The sequence below is a fragment of the Cololabis saira genome, chromosome 23 (genome assembly GCF_033807715.1).
Source record: "Cololabis saira isolate AMF1-May2022 chromosome 23, fColSai1.1, whole genome shotgun sequence".
NCBI lineage: Eukaryota > Metazoa > Chordata > Actinopteri > Beloniformes > Belonidae > Cololabis > Cololabis saira.
Window position 1 is genome coordinate 1818990 of NC_084609.1, and position 16842 is coordinate 1835831.

Sequence of the window (16842 nt, forward strand, 5' to 3'; positions counted from 1 at the left end):
TAATTATTATCTGTTTTAATTCATACGTACAGGGAAATGCAACACGCACTTTGTATGTCACACAACTTGGATTCTCTCAGTACCAAAATATTACTATTGCTGGTATTTCATTATCGTAATGTGCATTTTTTGATCAAGTCACTTTAGATACAATCCATACTGCTTTTAAATCAGGGGTGTCAAACTCATTTTTCTTGGCGGGCCCGGATTTGACCAATTCTTTTTCTCGCGGGCCGCACGCTCAAAATAACAAAAACAGTGCAATTTTTTTTTCTAATTCTTTTTTTTTTTTTACTATTGTTATAAAATCCAATATCAGTTTAGTTAATTTGAAAGGAAATATGCACTCTAATTATGTAAAATATATTTCTTCAGGATCTTTTCTTGAAATTTCTATTTCCCTTTTTTATAGGAAATTTAATTAAAAGCAAAATCTTTCTTATTACATCCGAGAGTGTTTCTTTGTGATTTAGAGATTTTTCCAGTACAATTAAATGTATTTATTTTAAAAATTGGCGCGGATATTTACGCCAGTGTGCCGAAAAGTCAGCACTTCTTTTTGAACTGTTTTACTTTGTCACAATCCTCGTATTCAAACTGAAATTCTCTGAATAAATATCTTCTATCATCTTTTTTAGCAGTGATATTTTTCCTGCAAAAATATATAATAGTAGTCAGTTAATAAAAATAAACGACCGTCTACAAAGAAATAAAATCAGCAAATGCATTCTAGAAAACTAAAAAAATGTCAAACTGCTCTTTGTGGAATAACGATGGATTTGTAGAAGAAATATATTATGGGATATGCTGCGATTCATGGCAATTATTCATGCCTTCCTTTTTAGTAAATTAACATTTCGTTTTTTTTTGCGTTGGAAACTTCTTGCGGGCGGCATGAAAATCTCTCTCGGGCCGCACATTTGACACCCGTTTTAAATGCTCCTAAATCTATTTTTGCTGCTATGTGTGTTTTATGTTTGTTCCCTTGTTTAACTGAATAGTTTTAATGTTTTCTGTGGGACACATCTTTTTGAAAGCCGTCTTACTCCGTACAGAAGCAGACGACCCCGCCGTGGCGGCGGCGGCGCGGTAGCGGCGGCGTGTTACCTGCTGGGCGAGGACGACGTGTGCATGCTGCCGGAGTTGGGAGTGCTGCTGTGACTGGAGAGAGGCCCGGCCGACGGATTCAGCCCGGTCCGACTCAGCTGTGGCGCCGTGGAACTGTTCAAGCCCCGCATGGGGAAACCCAGGGAACCTGAGGAGAAAGATACTAACGTCAGGGAGAATTATCTGTTCAAGCCCCGCATGGGGAAACCCAGAGAACCTGGAGATAAAGATACTAACGTCAGGGAGAATTGACTAAATATCGTCGTCAACAAACCTTAATCACCTGAGGAAAACCAGACGAACATGCTGGTCATGTGACGATAATTAAATATATAATGCAATATCGTAGAGGAATAAAAACCAGACTAAAATGTAGATTACAAAATGAAAAAACTCTGCTAAAATCTGTCTTCATTTAAAGAGTTAAACAGAGAAAGGGGCCGATGGCCGGGGGGGGATCTGCTCTGGGGGGGAGAAGAAGAACCAGTAGGCCTGTGTTGAAAAAATCGATTTTCTGATTCTAAATCGATTCTCATATTAATTCATAAAAATCGATGTGTATGTCTAAAGATCGATTTTTTTTTTTTTAATGAATTTTTTTTTTCCATCATTACATTTTTGCCTGCTGAACTTTAATCCCAGTAGTTTTTAAAACTCCTGAACTAAATTAACTTTTCTTTAGAGAAAATGCTGGACATTTCAGCTTAAATTTCTAAATGTTATATTAGTTCAATGAAGTTCATATTATCTATATTTACTAGAGCTTGTTTGGTTTCTCTGTTATCGGACACGGTTTATCATGAAATACCTGAAAAATGCCGGTGTTTCATGTCCAGCTGTGTCTGGAGACAGAATAAATCAGACAAGCTAAAATAATCTGTTTACTGCTTGAGCTGTTGCAATTTCTTTCTTTTTTTGCACTTTAAATGGATATTGAAATGCCTATTTGAGTTATTTATTTCTTAGTTATTTCACAATAATTATTGTGAAATTATTATTTCAATAGTTATTTTACAGTCATATAATCCAGGCAACACTAACCCAAATCAATATCGAATCGAATCGGATCGAATCGAATGGTGATAATCGATTCTGAATCTTAAGAATCGGAATCAAATCGATTCTTAACATTTGAATCGATCCCCAGCTCTAAGAAGCAGCTTTGGAGACACTTTCCTACCGAGACGTGGAAAAGAAAACTCAATGTGTCGTGGAAGGAAAGGTGCAGAGGAGAGGAGGAAATGAGGAAGGAAGGGAGGTAAAGGGAGGAAGACAGAAATGAAGGAGTACATTAAGAAAAATGTACTCGGAAAAGAAAAAGATGGAGAGAAATGTGGAAAAATAAATATGTTGTAAACTGAAAAGAGAGTCTTCTGTATCTGGAATGAATGTATTCTTGAGTCTATAAGGAAACAATAATATAATAATAAGATAACCTTGTTTGAATTGTAAAATGGGTTTGGCTGAATACAATCTTTGACTTAAATGGTCCTGGAAAATTCTGACTAAAATAAGACTAAAATCTCAGACTTTTAGTCGACTTAGTCGACACGACTAAAAGGAGAATGAACGAGACTAAAACTAATAAAATCTAAAATGATAGCTGGACCCAAAGACTAGACTGGAACTAGAAATGAAACAGGCTTAAAAAACAACACTAGATGGGGGTGTGTGTGTGTGTGTGTGTGTGTGTGTGTGTGTGTGTGTGTGTGTGTGTGTGTGTGTGTGTACATGAGTGTGTATCTTACTCTGGGGTCCGTATAAACTGGCTCCCAGCTGGGACAGCTGACTGGTGGAGGAGGAGGACGACGCCAACATCTGGACAGAAACAAACACACTCAGGTCACACGTCTGCTGCATCTGCTGCACCTGCTGCACCTGCTGCATCTGCAGCAGCTGCACCTGCTGCATCTGCTGCACCTGCTGCACCTGCTGCATCTGCAGCAGCTGCACCTGCTGCACCTGCAGCACCTGCAGCATCTGCTGCACCTGCAGCAGCTGCTGCACCTGCTGCACCTGCTGCACCTGCTGCACCTGCTGCACCTGCTGCATTTGCTGCATCTGCTGCAGCAGCTGCAGCTGCTGCACCTGCTGCATCTGCTGCACCTGCTGCACCTGCTGCATCTGCAGCAGCTGCAGCAGCTGCTGCATCTGCTGCACCTGCTGCATTTGCTGCACCTGCTGCATTTGCTGCACCTGCTGCATTTGCTGCATCTGCTGCACCTGCTGCAGCTGCAGCTGCTGCACCTGCTGCATCTGCTGCACCTGCAGCACCTGCAGCATCTGCTGCACCTGCAGCAGCTGCTGCACCTGCTGCACCTGCTGCACCTGCTGCACCTGCTGCACCTGCTGCATTTGCTGCATCTGCTGCAGCAGCTGCAGCTGCTGCACCTGCTGCATCTGCTGCACCTGCTGCACCTGCTGCATCTGCAGCAGCTGCAGCAGCTGCTGCATCTGCTGCACCTGCTGCATTTGCTGCACCTGCTGCATTTGCTGCACCTGCTGCATTTGCTGCATCTGCTGCACCTGCTGCAGCTGCAGCTGCTGCACCTGCTGCAGCAGCTGCTGCATAAAGACACCTAAAACCCTTAACGTTTGTCAAAAACTGTCCCTGAAATCCGGCTCCTTATGTATGAATGTTGTTGTGTTTCCTGACCTGGAACCAGTTTTATGTGGAACGCTGTCAGAAACCTGTCAATATTTTAGTGACTTTGGTAGACGAAGCCGCTCCGCTGATCGAGGTCGGACCGTTCAGACACGTTAAAGTCCGTCCTTGGTTGGTTACACTACATAAACCACACGTGTTTTTAAATTATAACTGAAGTTGAAGTCACCACTACTGCACTTTATTTGCTAAAACAGTTTGGACTCTCATTTTAATGTTTATTTTGTGGCCAGGTCCCCCTTGTGAAAGAGGTTTTGATCTCAATGGGTCTTTTATCTGGTTAAATAAAGGTGAAATAAAAAAAAGAAAATACGGTTGCAACGTCAGACCTCGTTAGATAACTAATTATGTAGCGCTGCAGTCAACCATCATCCAACTTTTCATCCCTACCCATAAATTTTGTGCGTTCCCGTGAGGGCAGTGGTTCCCACTTCCTCTTTCCACCTAGGGGGAGTGAAGAAAACGAGTGTAGTGTCTGAATCTGTCTCTACGGATCGAGTGTTTTCAGATGCTCACCAGAGTTATTATCGTTCACGAAAACGAACGAAATAACGAAAACTAAAATTGAAAAAACAATTTCGTTAACTGAACTAAATAAAAACGAAAATTAAAAGACAAAAACCTTCACCAAAACCTTCACCAAAACCTTCATGTCACCAAAACGTGCGATCGTGCGTTTTTTCGTGCGTTTTCTCGTGCGATCGTGCGTTTTCTCGTGCGTTTTCCGTGCGTTTTTTCGTGCGTTTTTTCGTGCGTTTTCTCGTGCGATCGTGCGTTTTCTCGTGCGTTTTCCGTGCGTTTTCTCGTAACGTGTGCGTTTTCTCGTGCGATCGTGCGTTTTCTCGTGCACTTTTCGTGCGTTTTTTCGTGCGATCGTGCGTTTTCTCGTGCGCTTTTCGTGCGTTTTTTCGTGCGTTTTTTCGTGCGTTTTTTCCTCAATAACTAACTGAAACTATATTGCTTGTTTAGAAAACTAACTAAAACTAACTGAAATTATAGATATAATTTCCTCCGTTTTCGTCCCTGTCAATATAATAATCTAATAATATAATAATATAATAATATAATATAAACCTCTTGGTTTGATCAATTTATTCTGCTCTGGCCGTTTATCTCCAACTGGCATCTACGGCACCTGAACGCCTCACGGTCCGTCACGTCAAAACTAAAACTCAAACTAATAAAAACTAAACTAAAACTAAGCCTTTTTGAAAATATAAAAACTAATAAAAACTAGCAAACCCACACTAAAAACTAATTAAAACTAACTGAATTGAAGGAGAAAAAGTCAAAACGAAATAAAACTAAACTAAAATGAAAAATTCTAAACTATTATAACCCTGATCCTCACTAGCTGATCTAGGGACAGAAAAATTTCCCAGAATGCTTTTCATCGTCATTTGTGGACTGAATCAAAAAAAAAAAACATGGCGGACATTTCTTATTTTTTAGTGAATAAAATCAATATTTTGAGTTAGTTTCTGCATAAAAATGTGTTTTGATTACATTTCTAGCGAGAAATATATATTTTAATTTCATAATATTCACTCAGTGAATGTACATAATCACTCGTTTGCCCGTTGTTGCAAAGTCTTTTTCAAACCTCGCCAGAATAAAGGCTGATTTATGGTTCTGCGTTACACCAACGCAGAGCCTACGCCGTAGGTTACTCGGCGACGCGCGGCGTACGCCGTACCCTACGCCGTACCCTACGCCGTACCCTACGCCGTACCCTACGCCGTACCCTACGCCGTACCCTACGCCGTACGCCGTACCCTACGCCGTACCCTACGCCGTACGCCGTACCCTACGCCGTACCCTACGCCGTACCCTACGCCGTACCCTACGCCGTACCCTACGCCGTACCCTACGCCGTACGCCGTACCCTACGCCGTACGCCGTACCCTACGCCGTACGCCGTACCCTACGCCGTACCCTACGCCGTACGCCGTACGCCGTACCCTACGCCGTACGCCGTACCCTACGCCGTACGCCGTACCCTACGCCGTACCCTACGCTGTAGCCTCTGCGTCGATTTCACGCGGAACCATAAGCTCCTGAGCCGGCAGGCAGAAATCTCGAAATTTTCGGAGCAAAATTCTTAACAGGCGTACCGTAGATGAGCATTTAGTAGCCCGGGCGTTTAATATGCTAAATCCACTTGGACCCCAGGCGTTTATAAGAACCAGGCGGGTATTTGCACCAGGCTACAATTTATTTTTGCAATGAGCAGCACCAGACCATTACTTACAAAGAACATATGAGATCACCATAGTACCACTGGAACTAAAATTGTACACACTGCACACAACACAACACCTCACGACGAGCTCCCGATCACGAATCGTGAGGTCGCAAGAAAATCAAGCGTGTTAGAAATCCTGGTCGCTCCTCGTGAAGGAATCACAGTTGAAGCAGCTGCGACCCGATTTGACTCATCCTTTCACAGAGAGCATGCACAATCTCTGATGTCACCTCAAAAACTATTATTTGTAGTTTAAGTTTTGCAAATTCACATTACAAATCATGTTTTAATAGCAAAAAAAAAAGAGCGCAGTTCCACGTACCCTGCACCGTAGGCTCTGCGTTGTTGTAACGCGGAACCATAAATCAGCATTACGGCGTACCCTGCACCGTAGGCTCTGCGTTGTTGTAACGCGGAACCATAAATCAGATTTACGGCGTACCCTGCGCCGTAGGCTCTGCGTTGGTGTAACGCGGAACCATAAATCAGATTTACGGCGTACCCTGCGCCGTAGGCTCTGCGTTGGTGTAACGCGGAACCATAAATCAGCCTTCAGTGTGTGCGCTGTCTGCTGAACTCTTTTTTCTCTTCTCATTTTGCTGGGACGCCGGGTTCCTCCGCCGAGACACAACTTTTGCGGTACGCGTTCTTTGTTGTGTCTAAAAATGATTCGCAGTGCACACACCCAATCAGAAACGGTACAGATATTTTGGGATTTTAATATATAAAAAAATAAAATTAAAAATAATAAAGAATCCCCTCGCCGCTTCACTCCGCTCACATGCTCTGATATACAAAGACAGTTTGTCTGTGTAACGGCGACACACGGAGCTGATCAGAGCAGTATGAACGATACTGTACACAATACAATGTAAATACAGTGTTATTACCAGGTTATTACCGGTAGTCGCCCGGGCGTTTAATTGAACCGGCGTTTATTATGCCAAATGGGCTCGGACCCCCGGCGGCTATTAGAGCACAGGCGCGTATTTGCGCGCGGGCGACTATTTGGTCATCTACGGTAGCTACAACTGTTAGATTTCATCTATTAAACCAACATTTATCTTCCTAAATGATTTATTTCAGCCAGCGGTAATTCTCCACAGAGCTGCAGGTTTCTCCCCGGGACGACGGCAGGTTGACCTGGCGATCACGTCTGTACGTGAGCTGCTGCTGCTGCTGTTACCATGGTAACAGCTAATGCTGCTGCTGCTGCTGTTACCATGGTAACAGCTAATGCTGCTCCCCGGTCTCATCATCGCCCAAAACATCGGGTCAAATTTCTTACCAGGCGTTATTTGGATAAGCTGAGCCCAGGTTGGGGATCTTAACGGTTACTTTTACGCCTGAAAACATATTAAAACTTAATAAAGTGTCATATTAACAGCGCTACAGCTGAAATTAAAACAGCTTTTAGCTCTGGGCTTCCTGATATTGTGTGACGTTTGTGCAAACGTAACTACGCAGTCGCTTACGTACCCAAACGTAAACCACGCAGTGACGTAGCAGCTAAATCTAGGGGTGGTGCTGAAAGTAGGAGTAGTGGGGGGATTGGGACAGACCTGGGAAGATTTAGGGCCCTAAAATCTGTGGCTTCTTTTTTAGGGCTAGTGGTAGAAAGTAGGGGGAGTATTGGGATTGGCCCCAGCTCTCCTCTTAGCCCCACAGGTGGAGTAAAGGAGGTTTCCAACCCGTCTCTTCAGGAATCAGCAGAGGATCAATAAGCATAGTGATCCCGGGTTCTAGCTTGCCCATGAGCACGTGGGCAGAGACGGTAGCGGGACTTACGTCTTTGTCGGGCCGGTGGGGGGAAAACTTTAGGAGGAACTTACGTCTTTGTCGGGCCGGTGGGGGGAACTTACGTCTTTAGGAGGAACTTACGTCTTTGTCGGGCCGGTGGGGGGAACTTTAGGAGGAACTTACGTCTTTGTCGGGCCGGTGGGGGGAACTTATATCTTTAGGGAGGAACTTACGAACTACTTACGTCTTTGTCGGGCCGGTGGGGGGAACTTATATCTTTAGGGAGGAACTTACGTCTTTGTCGGGCCGGTGGGGGGAACTTATATCTTTAGGGAGGAACTTACGTCTTTGTCGGGCCGGTGGGGGGAACTTATATCTTTAGGGAGGAACTTACGAACTACTTACGTCTTTGTCGGGCCGGTGGGGGGAACTTACGAACTACTTACGTCTTTGTCGGGCCGGTGGGGGGAACTTTAGGAGGAACTTACGTCTTTGTCGGGCCGGTGGGGGGAACTTTAGGAGGAACTTACGTCTTTGTCGGGCCGGTGGGGGGAACTTACGAACTACTTACGTCTTTGTCGGGCCGGTGGGAGGAACTTACGTCTTTGTCGGGCCGGTGGGGGGAACTTACGAACTACTTACGTCTTTGTCGGGCCGGTGGGGGGAACTTTGGGAGGAACTTACGTCTTTGTCGGGCCGGTGGGAGGAACTTACAGCTTTGTCGGGCCGGTGGGGGGAACTTTAGGAGGAACTTACGTCTTTGTCGGGCCGGTGGGGGGAACTTACGGCTTTGTCGGACCGGTGGGGGGAACTTACAGCTTTGTCGGGCCGGTGGGGGGAACTTTAGGAGGAACTTACGTCTTTAGGAGGAACTTACGTCTTTGTCGGGCCGGTGGGGGGGGAATATGGACTGCTGGCTGTAGTAGAGGCTGGAGTCGTCCGGGTAGTCGCTGTCCAGCCCCTCCATGAACTTCTTCCTGTTAGCACCAAACATGCCGCGTGTCACCTGGAGGGGGAGGAGCCACAGGTTAGGGGGAGGAGCCACAGGTTAGGGGGAGGAGCCACAGGTTAGGGGGAGGAGTCAAGAGTCGGGTCACCACGGCAACGCCACCACGGATCCGTTTCAATCGGTGCGCCCGAAATGCCGTACTAAACAGTATATACTCAAAAGTAGTGATGCACCGATTGTTCGGTAACCGAAATTGTTCGGCCGAAAATGGCAAAAAAAAACACTTTGGGTGTTCGGTGGAATAAGTGGGAAAAAAACCGAACAATTAATAACGGCGTTGTAAAATAAGGAAATAGACTGGCCGCTCCGTCCCGTAACGGTTGCACCACAAACATAAATCATTGGCCAACCAAAAAGTAACCACATAAGAATTTTACCAACATTCACCAGGAGGTGGAACCAAAACAACATAATGCTGGAAATTAAAACATGTTCAGTTTTTTATGTTCAATAAATATTTTCTACCTTGTAATTTTGTAAAAGATTTTTTTTTTTTTGAAAAGCCTAAATCAAATTTATTTGATTTATGCAATGGTGAAAAAAGTCGAAATGTTAAGAAAAAAAGTTGAAATGTCGAGAAAAAAGGTCAAAATTTTGTGGAAAAAAGTCGAAATGTTAAGAAAAAAAGTTGAAATGTCGAGAAAAAAGTCAAAATTTTGTGAAAAAAGTCAAAATGTCGAGAAAAAAGGTCAAAATTTTGTGAAAAAAGTCAAAATGTCGAGAAAACAGTCAAAATTTTGTGGAAAAAAGTCGAAATGTTAAGAAAAAAAGTCGAAATGTCGAGAAAAAAGTCAAAATTTTGTGAAAAAAGTCAAAAACTAACCCCATAAGAATTTTACCAACATTCACCAGGAGGTGGAACCAAAACAACATGGAAATTAAAACATGTTCAGTTTTTTATGTTCAATAAATATTTTCTACCTTGTAATTTTGTAAAAGATTTTTTTCTTTGAAAAGCCTAAATCAAATGTATTTGATTTATGCAAAAAATTGGCAAAGTAAATGAAAAACTGTGAAGAACCATGTTCGGTATTCGGCCAAATGTTTATTATTATTTTCGGTTTCGGCCACAAATTTTCATTTCGGTGCATCACTACTCAAAAGGTATACTTAAGTTCGGCACACTTTTGTGTAAATATCAGTAGTATGCATTAATCCGGACGTACTACTTCCTGCCGTTGGGAGGGGAGTTGTTACCATGGTAACAGCATCAGTAGCAGCAGTTGTTACCACGGTAACAGCATCAGTAGCAGCACCGCTCCGCTCTTTCCCGTTTATCCTGGCCCAAACAAGACGACATTTCTCCTGCGCTGTGTGGTTTTATTCTATTATTATCTTATTCTATTATTTACCACCTATTGTTTTTATTCTATTATTATTATTATTTTATTGTAGTGTGATGGTGCCGCTGCTGCAGCTTTGCTTACTACCGCTAACTTCATCCTGCTGTATAGAGAACGTGGGGGTTGAATATGTGAATATGTTAATAATAATCCCCCTGGTTTCTAAATCCTGCAGGAAATCCAGCCGTGGCCCCAAACAGCCACGAGCTAAATAAGTAAATAAACTTGTGAAACAGGTCAGAAAACCACCTAAAACGCAGGATTACGTTCTCGTATAACTTTATAAATCCTGGACGCTGTAAACAAACCTCCCACCCAAGATAATATTAATAAATATATCACTTTAACATTGTTTTTATGGATTTACTGCTTAATTTTTTTATATTTAAACGTGTTTTTGCTGAGTTCTGCTTTGTTAACAATAGTTTATGTCTTTAAAACGTCATTTTCAATAGTGGAGACATTAGTTTCTCCTTCGGACTGAACAGAGCGTTTGTGTCTCCATGGTGACGTTTAATCATGTTCGACTGTTTCCTGCGTGAGACTCCTGGACGTTTCCTGTTTGACTTCGTATTAAAGAGCTTCTGTCTCTGCTGTTATATCATATTATTACATTATTATATCATGATTATCTCACAATAATTAACCGGGAGAGATGTTTCAGTTCATGGCTTTACTTTCTCTCGTCAAAACGCGTCTAATTTTGAAAAAGAGAAAAGAATCAATGTTTTGATCAGAAAGTTTAGAGGGAGGTGAAGGTGCCACGATGAGTGACGCCCGAGACCACGCGCAGCCGTGAGGGGTCAGAAGGCTCTAAAACTGGTTTATAATCGTTTATAAATCATTTGTAATCATTTAAACTAGTTTATAATCATTTATAATTGTAAAACACTAATGTTTATACTCGTTTATACTCATTGATAAGCGTTTCTAATAGTTTTTAATCATTTATATTCGTTTATAATCGTAAAACACCAATGTTTATAATATTTATACTCGTTTATAATAGTTAATAATCGTTAATAATAGTTTATACTCATTAACAATAGTGAATAACAGCAGCAGCTTTAACTCTTTGTTATAAGGCAAGGCAAGTTTATTTATATAGCACAATTAAACACAAGTTAAGCGCTTTACATTGACATTAAAAGCGGCAAGACATAATTAGACAGTAAATAACAAATAAGATTGAATAAAATTATGAATAAGATGATAAGAAAATAAGTAAAATAATAAAAAGCACAAGCTGTTAAAAATAAGGGCAGTTATTATTATAATAATAGTGAATAATAGCAGCAGCTTTAACTCTCTGAAACTGGTTTATATAATTTATACATCATTTGTAATCATTTATACTCGTTTATAATCATTTATAATTGTAAAACACTAATGTTTATACTCGTTTATAATCATTTATAATTGTAAAACACTAATGTTTATACTCGTTTATAATCATTTATAATTGTAAAACATTAATGTTTATACTCGTTTATAATAATTTATAATTGTAAAACACTAATGTTTATACTCGTTTATAATCATTTATAATTGTAAAACATTAATGTTTATACTCGTTTACAATAGTTTTCAATCATTTATAATCGTAAAACAGCAATGTTTATAATATTTATACTCGTTTATAATCATTTATAATAGTTAATAATCATTAGTAATAGTTTATCAGAATCAGAAAAGGGTTTATTGCCAAGTTTGTTAAACACACACAAGGAATTTGTTGTGGTGATTGGTGCAATACAATACAAATATAAAAGCAAATATATAGAGATAAAATGTATAAACAGAAATGTACAATATGAGGTTTTTAAAGTGCTGGATTATAATAGTTAATAATAGTTAGTAATAGTGTATACTAGTGAAAAATAGCAGCAGCTTTAACTCTTTGTTATAATAGTTTATAATAGTTAATACATTAGTGTGATACAAAACTATATATATACATACATTGTTGTTGTTATAATAATATTTAAATACCAAACATTTAATGATTGGTATTTGGTTTCCTTTTGTTTTCACTCTTGTAGAGATTATTGTTGTTGATTATTTCTTATTATTACTTTCTCTGTTAGTTGTTTTTCTGAGATCCGTCTTCTGTTTGTTTTTTTACTTGATTTTTCTGTCATATTTACATTTGTCTTCCTTCTTGTTTTTGCATGTGTGTTAACTTTGCTGTTTTTTTTCTTGTTGTAGATTGTTTGTCCTTGTTGTATTAGTACAGTAGTAGTACTATAAACAAAGTTAAAAAGGGAAGGCACAATAAGCTCAGCCTTCAGCTACACCTTTTGGTCGGTTTATTCATTACTTCTTTTTTTTATTATTTCTTTCCTACAAAAAGAAATGAAATGCAATGTATTTATCAATGGAAACTGATCGACCAAATAAACTACTTCATATAGTTAATAACATCAGCAGCTTTAACTCTTTGTTATAATAATAATAATAATAATAATAATAATAATAATAATAATAATAATAATAATAATAATAATAATAATAATAATAATAGCTCTCTTGTACATAGTCTTTTTCTACTTTTTATATTGCTCTTTGTAATTTCTATTTTACATTTACATTTTTTGTATATATATATTCCTCTGTTTATTCCACGTAACATCATTTATTCTGTCACTGTTGTATGTTTGGGAGCTTTATCATATGAAAGCATTTAAACTCTTGTTTCTTAGCGCTTCTGTTTTGTTATTTAAATCATTTTTTTCAGCGGCTCATGTATGAATAATAGTTTTTAATAATTTATAATCATAAAACACCAATGCTGATAACATTTATACTCGTTTATAATCATTTATAATCCTTAATAATAGTTAATAATCGTTTATAATAGTGAATAACAGCAGCAGCTTTAACTCTTTGTTATAATAATAATAATAGTTTATAATAGTCTCTTTGTTTGTTTCTCAGAAACCAGTAAACAATCACGGACATGCGCAGCCGTGGAGGGTCAGAAGAGTCTGAAACTGGTTTATAATGGTTTATAAACCATTTATAATCATTTATCATCATTAATGAAGGTTTAGCAGCAGAAAGAGGAGAGTTTAGCTGCTAGCAGCGGCTAATGCTACAGCTGCTGTTCTTCTCCTGCAGCTCCAATTAACACTTGTATACTCTTAAATACAGTAAATAAAGTATAATATAATACATATTTACCCCCCAGGTATTAATAACCCCCACCAGCAGCAACATAAACCCCCAGAGCAGCAGCACTAACATTACACCAACACCCCGTGCAGCTGCTGTTATTCACTATTATTCAGTATTACTAACTATAATAAACTATTATAAATGATTATAAACTAGTATATATGTTATAAACATTGGTGTTTTATGATTATAAATGATTAAAAACTATTATAAACGAGTATAAATGATTATAAACGAGTATAAACATGAGTGTTTTACAATTATAATTGATTATAAACGAGTATAAATGATTATACATGAGTATAAATGGTTATAAATGATTATAAATGGTTATAAATTATTATAAACGAGTATAAACATTAGTGTTTTACAATAATAAATGATTCAAAACTATTATAAACGAGTATAAATGATTATAAACGAGTATAAACATTAGTGTTTTCCAATAAGAAATGATTAAAAACTATTATAAATGATTATAACACCTTCGTCCCGCAGACTCTGAATGTTTTAATGATGGTTAGTGCAGCAGAAAGAGGAGAGTTGAGCTGCTAGCAGCAGCTAATGCTACAGCTGCTGTTCTCACATTTAACACATTAATACTGATAAATACAGTAAATATAGTATAATATAATACATAATTACCCCCCAGGCATTAATAACCCCCACCAGCAGCACCATTAACCCCCCAGAGCAGCAGTAATAACCCCACACATAAACACATTAGCACATTAGCCCCGTGCTGCTGCTGCTTGTTGTTGTAGTTAGCTTAGCAGCGGCTAGCAGCTGTTAGCAGCGGCTACAGCTAACTAACACCCCCCCGGGCCCGGGCCGGGCCGGTACCGGCTCCGGGGGGCCGGGTCGGACCCGGTACCGGGACCAGGACCGGGTATTAGCAGCAGAAACCGCAGCAGAAACAAGTGAAAACCTGCAGAATTAAAACACTCACCGCATCAACATCAAACCCGCCGCCGCCAAGATGGCCGACTTCCGCCAGCACGGCGCATGCGCGGGGCTCACCTCTGACCCCCGGGGGGAGGGCTGCAGGGCGCATGCGCGGAGACGACCCCTGACCCAGAGTTATTTTATTGTCTGAAAACTGGTTCAAATGTTATTTTATTGTCTGAAAAATTGTTCAAATGTTATTTTATTGTCTGAAAACTGGTTCAAATGTTATTTTATTGTCTGAAAAATGGTTCAAAAGTTATTTTGTTGTCTGAAAAATGGTTCAAATTGTCTGAAAACTGGTTCAAATGTTATTTTATTGTCTGAAAACTGGTTCAAATGTTATTTTATTGTCTGAAAAATGGTTCAAATGTTATTTTATTGTCTGAAAAATGTTTCAAATGTTACTTTATTGTCTGAAAAATGGTTCAAATGTTATTTTATTGTCTGAAAATGGTTCAAATGTTATTTTATTGTCTGAAAAATGATTCAAATGTTATTTTATTGTCTGAAAAATGTTTCAAATGTTATTTTATTGTCTGAAAAATGTTTCAAATGTTACTTTATTGTCTGAAAAATGTTTCAAATGTTATTTTATTGTCTGAAAAATGTTTCAAATGTTACTTTATTGTCTGAAAAATGGTTCAAATTTTATTTTATTGTCTGAAAAATGATTCAAATGTTATTTTATTGTCTGAAAAATGGTTCAAATTTTATTTTATTGTCTGAAAAATGATTCAAATGTTATTTTATTGTCTGAAAACTAGTTCAAATGTTATTTTATTGTCTGTGAACTAGTTCAAATGTTATTTTATTGTCTGAAGCTGACCTCTGACCCATCACTCAGGTCTACTGAGTCCTGCCAGAGACGTTTTTTTGTAATGCTGTTATTGTAAAATTTTATATTATATTATTGTATATTATATTTATTATATTATTATTATTATTGTATATATAGAGTATCTTTGGTCCTGCTGACAGATGGTCCTCAGATTCAGGTGGATATGGAAGCCCATTTCTGCCAGACAAAAATAATATGAAATTGAAGTTTGAAGTTTAAAGTTTGAAGTTTTATTCTGATCTCCATTAGCTGCAGCAAAACTGCAGCTATTCTTCCTGGGGTCCGACACAAAACACACAATACAAGACTAAAATTAAAAGCAAACCTAAAGAGGTAGTAGAAGAAAAAGAAAAGAAACATAGAAAAGAAAAAAAAGTTAAAGAAAAGGAAATTCTACCACAAAATATATTCTAGATTTCTGTCAAATAAGACCAGTGCTCCCTTTGACACTCACATTAAGGTTACAGTCATTCCATTAAACATTTAGATGTAATGCATTACAATACAAAATCATACATTCTTTAAATAGCATCAACCAATTCAAACAATGTTTAGTCATCGACAATGCGTTTAAGTTATAATAACTCATCGTAACTTTAACCCATTGCCATTTTTAGTAACCCAATAGCCATTTAATAATAATTAAGTTTTATATGTATTTATTTAAGAGATGTTTCTTCACTAATAATTTGAATTCTCTTAGCCTTAGAAATCTTAGCCTTAAACATAAAAAAATTACGAGATAGATTTATCAACATTTATCAACATTTAAGAATGATATAGATGTTAATTGTTCATCCTGAAACATATTCTCTTATTTGGTCGTGTGAATTCACTTATAAATTCTGGAGGGATTTCCACAATTATATTGCTTCTTTTTTTCCTTTTTTTTGTTGCTTTTTTTCTCTTTTATTTATTTATTTTTTTTCTCTTTTTCTTTTCTTTTTTTTCCTTCCAAGTATATTACTGATTCTGTCTTTTCTGACTTTCATCTTTATTTTAAGAATGTTATTTTTGGTTTTCATCATTTTAATCACAAAGACACTTTTTTTTTTATAAATCTGTCTTTATTTTTAGCAAAGTTTCACAAATTCACAAAGCAAATTCATCCACAGAAAAAGCCTGAACTCTTTATACGGAAAAAATAACTTGGTGTTTAGTTGCTAAGAAATACATATATGTCATAAGTATAGTATTAAGTATAATAATATTGTTATATAATATTAATATTGTAAGAGCCATTTGTGTTATTCTTGTGTTGTTGTTCAGCCCTCTGTCCACCAGGGGGAGCACTCACACAGTCAACTGTTTAATTAATTAATTAATCAGGTGTAATCACAGGCGGCTGTGGAGGTGAAGGTTTTTTAGAGCGTGTGTTCGTGTAGAGAAGAAAGTAAGAAAAATAGCAGGTGGATATTTGTTTGTTTAATTTATGTTTACAAAAGTGGCAGCACCTGCATGAAAACTGTAAGGAATAAAAATACACTGAAACACTGGAAACATTGGAAAAAGCTTGTATTTTCACGCGTCATAACTGAACTCTAATCACAGCAGGCAGTGGCTTTTTGATAAGCAAATGGTCGCTAAAAAAATGTTATAATATTCGTATGTAATATTATAAAATATCTTGTTTGGGCCGGGACAAACGGGAAAGAGCAGATTAAATCCCTACTAAAGACTGGAGCTGGTTTCTGCACATCAAACTGTTATTGCTCCTTGTTTATAAGGCACATGTACCGGTATGTTTATACGACACATGCATTGAAGTGT

General features: G+C 38.4%; 1 protein-coding gene across 2 annotated transcripts in view; it reads right to left on the reverse strand.

The window, feature by feature from the left end:
* LOC133424444 (CCR4-NOT transcription complex subunit 2-like) overlaps positions 1-14316 on the reverse strand; it is a 41410-nt gene extending 27094 nt beyond the window's left edge. Inside the window, exons 1-4 of one of the 2 annotated variants that reach the window (XM_061715064.1) lie at positions 14236-14316; positions 8635-8763; positions 2856-2925; positions 1108-1255 (exon numbers count right to left, since the gene is read on the reverse strand). In XM_061715064.1, coding sequence (XP_061571048.1) covers positions 1108-1255; positions 2856-2925; positions 8635-8751 — 335 coding nt within the window. In that variant the 5' untranslated portion in view covers positions 8752-8763; positions 14236-14316. Of the gene's footprint in view, positions 1-1107; positions 1256-2855; positions 2926-7805; positions 7822-8634; positions 8764-14235 lie in introns of those variants that run through there. The other variant, XM_061715065.1, reaches the window with a different exon arrangement.
* Positions 14317-16842: the final 2526 nt, after the last annotated feature.